This window comes from Branchiostoma floridae, chromosome 3 (assembly GCF_000003815.2).
Source record: "Branchiostoma floridae strain S238N-H82 chromosome 3, Bfl_VNyyK, whole genome shotgun sequence".
Classification (NCBI taxonomy): domain Eukaryota; kingdom Metazoa; phylum Chordata; class Leptocardii; order Amphioxiformes; family Branchiostomatidae; genus Branchiostoma; species Branchiostoma floridae.
In genome coordinates, this window is record NC_049981.1 from 13,742,338 (window position 1) to 13,755,388 (window position 13,051).

Genomic DNA, 13,051 nt, shown 5'->3' on the forward strand with positions numbered 1-13,051 from the left:
CATACGCAAATTGTTTCCAACATAAAGAATTAAGATCAAACATGTTCAATCGTTCAATTGTCAATCGTTTGAACAGTTTAGAAATATTGTAACTGAAATGTTCTTTTACTTATAATAGTTCAAGCCTATCACAAATATCATTCTAAAACCCTCTGGGTAACTTGGAATGGACAAATATTGAATAATCTGCTAGAAATGGTGCCTTTCCTGTGCTATTTAAACAGGTGTGTGAGCTTGGTAACCTGGAGGTGCTGTACCTAGACTATAACCAGCTGAGAGACTTACCCCGGGGCCTGGGGAGGCTGGTGAAGCTACGGGAGCTGTGGCTGTCCAGTAACCAGATCCAACACCTTCCTGACGAGGTACGTCATCACACTGTTACATGTGGGGGGCTGGAGGCTAACTCCTACCGCTCAATCTGACCAATCACTGATACCGTTCGAGCTGACCAATCCCTGATACCGTTCGAGCTGACTAATCACTGATAAAGGTTGAGCGGACCAATCCCTGATCCCGTTAGAGCTGACCAATCACTGATACCGTTCGAGCTGACTAATCACTGATAAAGGTTGAGCGGACCAATCCCTGATACCGTTAGAGCTGACCAACCCCATAGCTCGTCAAACAGCTCGGCCAAAATGCATAATGTAATTAGGCAACATTGAGTGATACAAATGTTGACACTTCCAGCTGTAGTCACATAGTACTTTAGACCTGATTGCCAACAAGCTAATATGCTAACTCCCTGAGACAATGAACATTGCAGCATTTATAGCTGTCACCTGTCGGTGTAACCAGTAGTCCACAAACAAGGTCGTCTCACAATATCAGCGGAGTCTCTGGAAACAGAACAAAACAGTACACTTCCTTTTTTGAAACCTGTGCTGGATTTTCATTCACTATGATTGTAACTGTTAACGTTTTCTCTCAATACTACCGATTGTAGACATACTGGCAATTTAAGTCAATACAGCATCAGAATGACGATAGTGTTAGTGATAATATTGTTGTCTGTACATATCAATTTTTACATTCATTGTATGTATAAAATCTTAACTGCTAAAGGTCCTATGTACTATGATAGGGTATTAACGCGTTAAGTCCGTATTGGCTGTCATTGTACAAAACCTTGCAATTGATACACAATGGATGGACAGCCTGGAGCACAATTGTTCTTAAAGAGATAGATTGCAATTGGTTAAAGTTTACACGCATAAATCTTGCGGTAATTATTCTATATTTAATCATGGGAAAATTACTGTTTCTGATCCCACAGATTTGCCTGTTGCTGAACATTGAAGTTCTCTCGGTCAACAACAACAAGTTGACCGCTTTGCCAGAAAACATCTGCAGCCTGTCCAAACTGTGGATGATGCACGTTCGAAACAACGCCATCCACCGCCTCCCGGCTGAACTGCACCGCCTCTCCAACCTTCAAGTCATCGACGTGGCGGGAAACCCTTTGGAGTTCCCGCCAGCTGAGGTCTGCGGCAAGGGGCTTTCCGCCATCATGGGCTTCGTGCGGGACCACGCACTTCCGGAAAGTGAGACCGGATGTGACGGCATCATGACGTCAAGTGCGCACTTGCCTCTGATGAGCTGCACGGTGGCACTTTCGCCAACCGAATCACCGGATTTCATTGATATATAACTGATAATTGAGATGATTTAACATCTGACGTGCGCTCAATATTACCTGCGTATAAGAGTGTTGATTTTGATACGGCGCCATGCAATTAACTAGCTATAGACCTAGTTGTCAAACTCACTTAATGTTTGATCGTATATGAATAATCGGTTAGCTTAACTCAAAACTGGACATGTATACGTGCAAAGTGAGCGATAGTAATTTTAGAATCCCATTTTATGATTGAAGAAGTAGAATCGAAGGTTGGAAAAGAAACAGATACGTTATACACATGTATAGACCGTTATACTAAATATTTATAGGGATAACGATAAGGGCGCGCGATAATGGTGGTTATTATAATGCTTTTAGACTTCACTTTGCTTTCGTTGATACGTATTTAAAGTTCTTTCTACTTAATGCTTTTGACAAAAGACAAAAAGTGGAAGAGAAAAAGAGAGAGTGAGTAGCACCGACAATCATGGTGGCGGTAGATAGCTAAGATAGCTCACACCATAACCAAGTGAATCATCGAGAGAGAAGTCTCCAACACGAGAGAATGGACTTGCCAAATCGTCTACCGGCCTCTGGTCTTGAGAATGACTTGCTCAATTATTAGTTGCACCTCATATTGTGTAAGAAAATAGTTGACAGTTTTCCATTATATTTCCATGTTATATACTTGTAAAACGAACTTTTGTGTTATACCACATTGTAATCCCATAGGCTTGATTGAGTGTACACGCTGAGATTGTACATGCTTGGCTTATATCCAATACACTATTTTAACGATCTTGTTTCTGTGGTTATTCAATGTGGTTATTGGTTGTTCCAAGGAGCTATTATACAGATGGCCATCTGTATAAACTTTTTGAAGGAGAGGTAAAAAACCGTCACGGAGGGTATTGACTTTGAGGATGTATGATTTGGATTGTGAAAGTTTTCTACTTCGTGTATAAATGCGCCCCGTTCTGCAACTGCCTGCAGTTATTTGACCTTTGCAGAGTGGCGTTTCAAAGTGGGCGTGAGAAGACGACACGCTGACAGGATTTGTATCTTTTTTATTTTTTTAACTTGTACCCTAAACTCAAACATATCCATTTTTCGGATTCCTTAAGTGCACTCTATTATATTTTTTCCGAGCCGAAGCCAATCACCTTGGCGTATAACTATAAAAATCCCCTTGGCTGAAAACTGTGTTCTGCTGCCTTCAAGGGGTCTCACTCATTACGGGCGTCGTGCGTGACTTCCGGAAAGCGAGACCGGATGTGACGGCATCATGACGTCAAGTGTCCACTTAACTTTGTGCAATATCCGCAGCGACCCATGGCGAAACTACGGAAGGAGGTTGAAGTGGCAGAAATGTCCGGAGTGTCGCCCGAAGGGTCACTGAACGGTCTCTGAACAGATAGAAAGAAGGCGGGTTGGTTTTCGTGGACTCAAATTAACCCCGGCCCTCGTGTCTATATTGTGAAACACCTATCTCGGCAATGGCTGGCATATGATACGCAAACCACGTGGCTAAATCGGCCTCACCGGTGGATGTTGAGCCAGCCAACATAAACTCGACTTAACCAACTAATCACCCTCAAGTCAGTCAAGCCCAAGTCTCTTCTCCTCTAACGCTCTCTATCCACCTCCGTCCGACCTCTCCGGTGTAGATAAAACAGATAGAAAATACAAGCCAGGGCGTTTGATAGGTTCCATGGACAGGTGAAGATGTACAGGTGGTTAATGAGCTCACCTGGAGTGCTCCAGATCAGGTGTCACCTCTTAACGACGCGAAGACGGAGCGCTCTCGTGCACCTGGAACAGTGAGCTGCACGATCCCCGAAAGAATAACCAAATAATCGCATGTCATTGGTATATAATTGCGCAAACGACATGAAGAAAATGATTTGACATCTGGCGTGCACTTAACATGGTTTTACCATAAGAGTGTTTAGCGTTTACTAATGAGCGCTCTTGAGGTTATCATGTGCAGGTACCGGTGTCCAAGGATGCAACAGATGTAATGCGTTTTGATTGAATTACGTTGAAGAGGGAAGAGGCGAGAGGTTGACGAAATATTCATAATATTTTCAGACGTTACGCGTTGCCACGGAATTAACTTGGCCTGGTTGTCGAATTCACTTAAGATCCGATCAATTGCGTGCGCAAAAATTAATCAGGCGGTTAGGTGGAGATATTAGTGTCAAAACCACAAAAGTCGATTCGAATGATGATAACAATACTAATAAATATTACCAAACTAGAGTTCGGCGACCTCATACCTCCATGAAAATTTAGAGCTTTCCTAAATTTAATGAAATTGACTAACACATAAACATGATTTATGCATGGTGTTGTTCATCATTGACTAACGTACACATGTCACAATTATAAAATTCCCATTATTAATCATAAAACAGTTTTGCAATTTTTACATAAATTATGCAAATAAGCTCCTCATTACCATATTTGGTATCTGCTTATACTCCACCTATCATAATTAACATGTGTTACATTTATGGAAGTCCAGTTATTGAAAACAATTGAATTATACAATTTCCTCGTTAATTATGCAAATTAAGTCCTCATTTGCATAACATGTATATCACTATGAACATCTTTGTCCAAGGTACCCGCATGCCTAATATGATGCCAATCCGTCAATCCTTTCTGCAGTTATCCACTTTGGAATGTCTTGACAAAAATGCCCCTGCAGTTCCCAAATTAAATGTTAGGGGGCTGAAACTTACTCCACTCCGTCATAACACAAAAAGCTATCTACCGCCTAAATGTCAAGACCACAGCATGTCTGGAACAAAAGATACATTGAAAAAACTGCTATGATAGAATATTCTCATTAATTATGCAAATGTACTCCTATTTTGCATAATAGTATCTTATCTTGTACAACGTTGTCTAAGGTACCTACATACCAAAAATCATGAAAACCCGTTGTTCCCTCCTTTAGTTATACTCTTCAGAAGTTTTTGACAAAAATGCCCCTGCTATCCCAAAACTAGACACTAGGGGGCCCAAACTTATGTCATTTCTTCCTGAGCACAAGAGCTATCTAACACTAAAAAATCGTGACCATAGCATGTTCAGAACACCGAGATAGCAAAACCGGAAGTTGCGCTGCAGTACCAAGGGGAGCCGCTAGGGGGCCCAAAATCTAATCATTTCCAGCTTTCATCACACACTACCAACACACCAAGTATGAAACCAATCCACCCAGCCGTTCTTGAGTTATCGTGTTTACACACACACACACACACACACACACAAACACACACACAAACGCAGGGTAAACTAGAGTTCGGCGACCTCATACCTCCATGAAAATTTAGAGCTTTCGTAAATTTCATGCAATTGACTAACACATTAACATAATTTATGCATGGTGTTGCTCATCATTGACTAACGTACACATGTCAGTTATAAAATTCCCATTATTAATCATAAAGTGGTTTTGCAATTTTTACATAAATTATTCAAATAAGTTCCTCATTACCATATTTGGTATCTGCTTATATTCCACCTATTATAATTAACATGTGTTACATGTATTGAGGTCCAGTCATTGAAAACAATGGAACTATACAATTTCCTGATTAATTATGCAAATTAAGTCCTCATCTGCATAACATGTATATCATTATGAACTTCTTTGCCTAAGCTACCCGCATGCCTAAAATGCAGGCAATCTGTCGTTCCTGTCTGTAGTTATCCTCTTTGGAGTGTCTTGACAAAAACACCCCTGCAGTTCCACAATTAAATGTTAGGAGGCTGAAACTTGCCCCACTTTGTCATGACACTGAAAGCTATCTACCACCAAAATGTCAAGGCCATAGCATGTCTCGAACTAGAGATACATTGAAAAACTGCTATGATAGAATATTCTCATTAATTATGCAAATGTACTTTTGTTTTCCATAATTAGTATCTTATCTTGTAAAACATTGTCTAAGGTACCTACATACCAAAAATGATGAAAATCCGTTGTTCCCTTCTTGAGTTATCGTCTTCAGAAGTTTTTGACAAAAATGCCTCTGCTTTCCCAAAACTAGACGCTAGGGGGGCCAAACTTATGTCACTTATTCCTGAGCACAAGAGCTATCTAACACCCCAAAATCGTGACCATAGCTTGCTCATAACACGAGATAGCAAACCCGGAAGTTGCGGTGCAGTACCGAGGTAAGCTGCTAGGGGGCCCAAAATCTAATCATTTCCAGCTTTCATCACACCCTACCAACACACCAAGTATGAAACCAATCCACCGAGCCGTTCTTGAGTTATCTTGTTTACACACACACACACAGACAGACACACAGACAAACACGGGGTAAAATATAACCTCCATGACATTTCATTGAGGTAAATATAACCTCCATGACATGTCATGGAGGTAAATATTGCTTTTAAACGTGATATTGGCGATAAGATAACATTTGTTACTTAATGCTGTTGACATTGTATAAGGGGGAGGAAGTGTGAGTGTGCAGTAGAGAGAGAGAGAGACAGAGAGATGGAGAGAGAGAGAGAGAGAGAGAGGGAGAGAGATTTTGCAGTGTTGTAGAGTACTCTTGTTTGAAGTGCTCATGTTTTAAATGACTGATGTCACGACATGAAATCCCCGGTAATTGTAGCCACATACATAAACTATAGGGTGTCGAATAGGTGGCTTAATACCTTTATCGCCACATTTAGAACTATAGTTAGTAGTTGTGTCCTCCTTCTCTAATGGCCATCAGATTGGTACCTTGTGATCTGCCTACACACAGTTCTGAACTAAATATCTGATGTAGCCAATGTGATGCTATTAGACATGCTTGGTTCTTAACGAGCGAGTTTTAAATGTATTAAAAGCTATTACGGACATACCTCTCAAAGTATTGTAATTACAATTATCATACGAAGAAAGAGATCTTTGCTATGGTCCTCAATTACCTGTGCACATGTGGATAATTGTATCACTCCGAGATCTGTTTCCTTTAGGTTTACGTACAACACCGCACTACTTTGTACCCGAACTATTTGTGATTTTTTTTTTTCGAAACTCGCGGCGGAATACTGTGTTCTACGGCCTTAAAGCTACTCTACGCGCGTACTCTACGTAACTATCAGCTTTACTGTCTGGAAACGAAGAGATTGGTAAGTACCCTTTGGTTTTTGTTCAAGCTATCTTTCATATCTTTTATAAATATATTTATTAGTTAACACTTATCAGGCCATACGCATTCCTAAGGAAGATTGATATACATGCACACCTTCGTCATTTTTCTTGTGTTTTATTTTATTTTCTCTTTCCCACGACTTTTGCTCCGGCCACTTCCCGACTGTGGTCGGCGTTTGGTTGGGAATAGCCTGGAGAATCCTTCCTACTACCTTCAGTTTGCTCCCCTGATCATATCCAAGTAGAATATACCCCTCATGTCTGGCATTGGTTGAATTCATAGTCGGCTGGCGCATACGACTTTTAAAGACGAGTAGACAACCTGCACGATGGCCTGGCAACCATAGAAACCACAGATATCACATTGGCTCACGACTTACTTCCAATAATGGTCCTGAGAAGTCCGGGAGGCCACAGCGTTATGGTGGGCTATGTGTGACAGGGTCTCTTCCCCTGTTGCCTGTATCTGTTGTAAAAGCTCCGGTATATCATCAATTTGGTCCTCCAATCCTCTACTTTTAATGTTACTAACCATCAATACTAGACCTTAGAGTAATCCCTTTGGTTGACTTTGGTTTCTTGATTATGTTTTAGACTTGATACTTGATGCAGTGGTCTATTTTGAAGATCACAATCCTCCACTGGCCTGAGTTTCCGCTCTATTTTCTCGGACCGACGGTGGATTTTTGTCGCGATGATGCAATTCTTACATGAAAGCTGTGTCGTGATTGCCTCCAGAAGCAATCTTCAGACCAAAGACTCCCATCCTTTTGATGCAGCTATTGGATAAACCTTTTCAAACTCAATGTGAAATCAAAACAACTCCTACTCTTTACTTTCGGCACAAAATAAACTTTATTTTTGTACTTTCATCAATCCAATGGTCGCAGTATGAGGCGATATTTTAAATTTGTGCTTTGAACGTTAACAATGAAAAGACACGTACCAGCCGGGATCAAAATTAAGTTGGAAATCTCGGAGGGTCCTTTCACATGTTTCACATCTCCTGTTATGTAGTTTCCCACCTTTCATTGGTCTGTCTTTCATGTTATTTTCAGTTGGCAAAATGGCGGGCACTAACGGTCAACTGATGATTCTAGCAGTGGTGATCTTTTTCACTGTAGCCGTCATCAAGGGTACAGAAGGTAGGGTAGATAATTTGTACAGTTCTGCACATTCTCGTGTGCGTTTTTGTGTGTGTGTGTGTGTGTGTATGTATGGCCATTCATTTTTGATGGCCTTATCCTCATGGTTATATTTTCTTTACATACTAGGAAGTCCTCCCCAGCTAGTTAACGTCGGGGCATATGACGTTTCCCGGGAATCTGGACTGAAACTGTTGGACCGTCTTCTTGGGGTATGTATTTCATTACACATATAAAACAGTACATGTAGTTTTCTTGTCCGCCTGAGTGTGTGTATGTACGTATGGCCACAGCAAGTAAATTTTATGGATGACATCCTCTGCAGACGGCAAAAATAATGAGACAGGGCGGAAAAAAAAGATGGGTAAAAAAAACAAGATGGCAAATTTTCAAAATAGACGTTGTAACAAGACTTGAAGTGACAAAATATGGCATCGCAGTCAACAAGGCACCAGTGCACCAGTGTAGCTAAAGTGACACTAGTGTGGTAGACTGGTATCATTAACCATGTTGGCAACTTCACTCATAGCTTCCATAGTTGTGCCACTTTTACAACTAACTATCAAGTTGCACCTCTGCAACTACAGTCAATGCTACAGAGTCTCTAGTGTCAATTCTACATTCAATGATTAGGTTACAACACAACCTTTACCCATTTTCATCTATCCGGCCTTCCCTGAAGAAGAAGAAAATTCTTTTTTTTACTGAAATCAGGCGAAAATTAATGAGCGCGCGGATGTCATCCATAAAATTTACTTGCTGTGGCCTATGTATGTTTGTGTGTGTGTGTGTGTGTGTGTGTGTGTGTGTGTGTGTGTGTGTTTGTATATACGTATGTACGTGTGTATGTGTGTGTACATAAATGTAGCGCAGTACTAGAGTCCATTCCAAGACACCATGCGGATGTTTGTTGCCATTGTTTAGAATTGATTTTAAAGTTTTGTAATTATATGTCTAGGACATTTGATACTTCAGAAATATTTTTAACAATGTTTCAACTTTATAAATATTTCCCTGGTCCTGTAAAACTTTGGAAATATTCATGGTGTGGAATTGGATACTTCTAATGGTTTCTAAATAATGATAACAGCATTCTACCATTATTTACCATTTTCTACCATTTTCTACCATTTTTTGTAAATGGTTCGGTGGGCTGGGAAGATAGCAATTCACACATCCTTGCAAAGTATGGTTGGGTGCCACGCAACAATGGCCCACCACAAAGGATCCACCAGTGCTCAGCAGTGAAATCTAAAAATATACTGATGCAACAATAGGGCTTACTTTTATGGGGGCAATAAACTTATTTTACCATTTGGCCAGGTTCACCATTTTTTGTAAATATTTGTAAATGTGAAATAATAACAGAGAGGTTTCACAATTATTCTAAATAAAGATATTTTTGTACATTTACTTTCAAAATGTTTCTAAAATATTCAAAGAAATTCAAAGAAATGAGTATTTTCTTAGTCAATTTTTTGAAAATAATTTAATTATTGTGGCTCAGATATTCTTTTATTCAAAATAATTCAGACTAATTATAAATATCGCCTAAAAACCCTCATGGTGTCTTGGAATGGACTCTAGTTGCCTCCCCAGGGACATGCTATTCTTATATACTTTCATGTTTTAACAATCAAGGAAAACTCATGTCACAATATGTGTAATTTTCTTACATTTGTATGATACAACTTTTTTTCCATAACACATGACCCGAAAGAAACATGGAATCGTACTGAGCTCATTATCCATGTACCACACGGTGCTATACCCTTGTATCTAGAAGGAATAAGTACTTGATATATACAAGAGTCTTTCAAGTGTTCGGCAACATGGACAGGCGTGACGTTTACCCACGTTATCTCCCACACAAGTGAAACATGAAACGCCATTAGCTTTGCGGCTCTCCTTTCCTTCTTAATTAGCTCGAGTTGGCAGATGGGGAAGAAGCACCCGATCATCTTACGGCAAAAAGGCTAATGGGAAAAATAAGTTTATTATCTTGTAAATTTCTTTCAAATGATATCAGAGCCACCCATGCTGCGTCAGGCCGAATATCATAACATGTTTTTCATTAGTTGCATTTTGTCTCATTATATAAGCTCAGCGTTATCCTGGTGCCAACATTATTCTGTATCTGTTGAATGAAGCAGAAGAGGAGTTCAACGACCTCACACCTTTGCTAGATATCGTTTATCTCAGCGGCTGACGCATTTTAATGGTTTCTCATTAATTATGAAACTAAGGTAACGATTGCATTGAAATCATATCATTTAATGATTCTATCTTACTAAACAACACAAACTGTCGAAAGTGTGGACGTTTTATCTTACCATCATGACCATGAGCTAGCAAAACCTGAACTTAACCATAAAAATGCCGTAAGGGGGCCTACCAACATTCCAAATATTTTCCATCCCTGACGCTTAGAGTTATGCTGTACCCTCTGACCTCACTCGTGATTTTAGATTTTAGACTTTATGTATACATTCGTATGTAAGTCTGATCTGTACTTGAGCGTTGTTTATATATTTGTATATACTGTGTGTCTATTTGTATGAACCCTGGAAGATTATCTCGATCTGAGCTAAAGAGTATCTCAATAAACTCAATAAACCCTGGCACTCGACAGACACAAACTGACACACAACCCCGAAAACAAAACCTCCTTGTTGAAGGTAATAACCCTGTAATTGGTGCGGCGCGTGTCCAGCGCCGCAGGGCAGTCAGGATAATATAATGTGTGAAAGGAAATTCGATTCTTGAGCTAATTACACGAATTCGTAGGAGGCAACATGAGACGTAACGTTGTTGACGGGCCGCTACGCTTCCCAGATACAGGGCTGGCGGCTTGAGCGTGATGAGCTGATCAGCTGTCACAGAGTTGTAATCACGTCGTTCACGTACGCCACAATCAAGAGTGCTTTCTGAGTAATGATGTCTCCTCTCCGCTTCTTGAGGTCTGGCACATGGCAATGAGCGTGTGGTGAAGACAGCTTCAAGGACCTGGAAGGGCTACGGATAGTGTTTTACTTGCTATCCCCGGAATAATCAAACATGGATTGCCGATCTACATCAACGAAGTGCAAATATAAACGAAGGGGTAATAATGCTCCACCTAACGCTCTTGTGATACAAGGGCGGGTCGGTTCAACACCGAATAGATAGGTATTGAGGGGCTAATTGAAAGAACTATATTGCAGAAATTTCAGTCTAATAATGCAAATTAGATGCCGAATTGCATAATTTGTATCTAATCAGGTCAATTATACATCAATCTTTCTGCAAACCACAAGTCATGACGATCCATCAACCACAATATGCATTATTCCCCTCCAAAATCTCAACAATATAGGGCCCCTTCTAGTTCCATAAAAGCAGCTAGAGGACCAAAACCTACGCCGTTTGCAATTATAGTGCTATCTACCATAAAATCATGAACATAGCATGTCTTGAGCGAGAGATGATAATCAAATCATTTCATCATTTTGCAAACACCCAACAAAGTCCAAAATACTAGAAGATACGTTTGGGACTTCTCGAGATATACTGTTTACAGATACACAAACATGGATACTTACACACAGGCATACAGGCACGAGCCAATCAAAACGTTACACATGGATTAGTTGCACTTGATGTGTTGTTTGTCGTTCTCATAGAAATCGACAGGTAGCGCTTTTGTCTGTTGTTTTCTTCTGCAGGCTGGTGGATATGAGGGCGTGTCCGGCTATGAGACGTCTGATGTGGAAGACCTCCCAATCATGATGGAGCGTCGTCGAACATGTGAGTTGCCGCAGCAGCTCATGCTTGTGTCTTTCAGTCAGAGCCTATCGCTACATATTCCGGTTTTATTTACCAAATGTGACTAAATGTGTTTATTCTAATGGAAGTAAACTATTAGAGATCAAGACGTGTATTGTGTAGGTTTGTCAAACACCAGTTCAAGGGTTTAAATGCGCATGAACATGTCAAAGGTGAAGACCCTTGAGACATAAACAAAGACGTCTGGACTTTGTTGTGCAAAACAACCGACGGAAGCCACATGAATCCGAACATTTGTTCAGTATGGTCAAAATAAGATGTATTTACCTTACTATTTAACCTACGCATGCGCAGTTCCAGTGTTTGAATGTGACGTCACAGAAACAAATCATGAACTATTTCTAGTCTTTCATAAATTATCGAATGAGATTGATGAGGCATTCGATTGGATTAAGTAGGCGTATGGATCGGAAAATCCACTTCAACCATGAATCATGATGAGGTGGTTGTAGATTCAGTCACGTTTGGAACCGCATTCGTTACAGTGCGGCAGCGACACCTAGCTGCAGTACGAAGTAGAACTAGTCCTCTTTGCCGTGAGAAAGATAAAAGATGGTCACTAAAAATTCGCCTGTTGTTATTCCTTACCTACAGATAAAGCATTCTGCAAGGTATTAGTAGCCTTTCTCACGAACTGATATATATTACTTAATAGTACATGTCATTTTGTGTTTTTCAGGCAAAGGTTACTTCTGCTGCATGGCCACTTGCGCCCAGCATATGTTCAGCATGCATCCCGTTATCAAGAACGGACGGTGTTACTGCTCCCCCTAATGGTTTAGCAGTAAACTGCAGAATGAGATCCACAACCACGATATTAGAACAGCAGTAGCGCGGCTTGCTCTATGTTTTACCAGTTTGGCCCCAGATTAGCATGTAACACTCATATATCTTTTACCAATATAGAATAAGTATTAAAGAGAGCGATAGAAAGGAACAATTCACAATATTCTCAGTAACGTGCATATGACTTTGTTGATCTCCGTATTTGCAATTCATTGTATCCCTGGATATCTAAGAGCAAAATAAAACATCTATAATGGATTCAGTTCGCTTTCTTCTATACCTACATTCTAAGCGATATCAAAAGGTACAAAGTTATCAAGATAGATGTAAGGACGTACCGCAGGCGTTGATGTAAAGATTTGCATTCCGGTTCATTCAGTGCTACATCTTGATAAGCATAATAGATACAGCAAGTGGGCGTATCTTGCATGTCAGCCGACATTGCAATCGTCTTTACTAGCCAAGCAGAGGTTCGTTCGAAGATTGTGACCTTCTTGTAATATG

At 40.3% G+C, this 13,051-nt stretch overlaps 3 protein-coding genes across 3 annotated transcripts in view; 2 read left to right on the plus strand and 1 right to left on the minus strand.

Moving 5' to 3' along the window:
* The window catches only part of LOC118411617 (plant intracellular Ras-group-related LRR protein 3-like), a 10,314-nt gene extending 7,895 nt beyond the window's left edge, over positions 1-2,419 (plus strand). The window contains exons 3-4 of the mRNA XM_035814084.1: positions 225-362; positions 1,277-2,419. Of these exons, the coding sequence (XP_035669977.1) occupies positions 225-362; positions 1,277-1,651 (513 nt within the window). The 3' untranslated portion in view covers positions 1,652-2,419. The remainder of the gene's footprint in view (positions 1-224; positions 363-1,276) is intronic.
* Positions 1-3,872, minus strand: part of LOC118411616 — a 10,299-nt gene extending 6,427 nt beyond the window's left edge. Inside the window, exon 1 of the mRNA XM_035814083.1 lies at positions 3,214-3,872. The gene's annotated coding sequence lies outside the window, so the exon portion shown is untranslated. The remainder of the gene's footprint in view (positions 1-3,213) is intronic.
* Positions 3,873-6,435: 2,563 nt separating this feature from the next.
* On the plus strand, positions 6,436-12,807 carry LOC118410789. The gene is made up of 5 exons (XM_035812596.1): positions 6,436-6,769; positions 7,850-7,936; positions 8,066-8,148; positions 11,641-11,722; positions 12,441-12,807. The coding sequence occupies exons 2-5, from the start codon at positions 7,858-7,860 to the stop codon at positions 12,533-12,535; spliced, it is 339 nt and encodes a 112-aa protein (XP_035668489.1). The 5' UTR covers positions 6,436-6,769; positions 7,850-7,857; the 3' UTR covers positions 12,536-12,807.
* Positions 12,808-13,051: the final 244 nt, after the last annotated feature.

What these genes read in the sequence shown, in the direction of transcription:
- LOC118410789 (XM_035812596.1), top strand. Translation starts at nt 7,858, where the DNA reads ATGGCGGGCACTAACGGTCAACTGATGATTCTAGCAGTGGTGATCTTT. An exon ending in CGTCATCAAGGGTACAGAAG is followed by an intron (nt 7,937 to 8,065) that starts GTAGGGTAGATA and finishes TTTACATACTAG; the next exon opens with GAAGTCCTCCCCAGCTAGTT. An exon ending in TGTTGGACCGTCTTCTTGGG is followed by an intron (nt 8,149 to 11,640) that starts GTATGTATTTCA and finishes TTTCTTCTGCAG; the next exon opens with GCTGGTGGATATGAGGGCGT.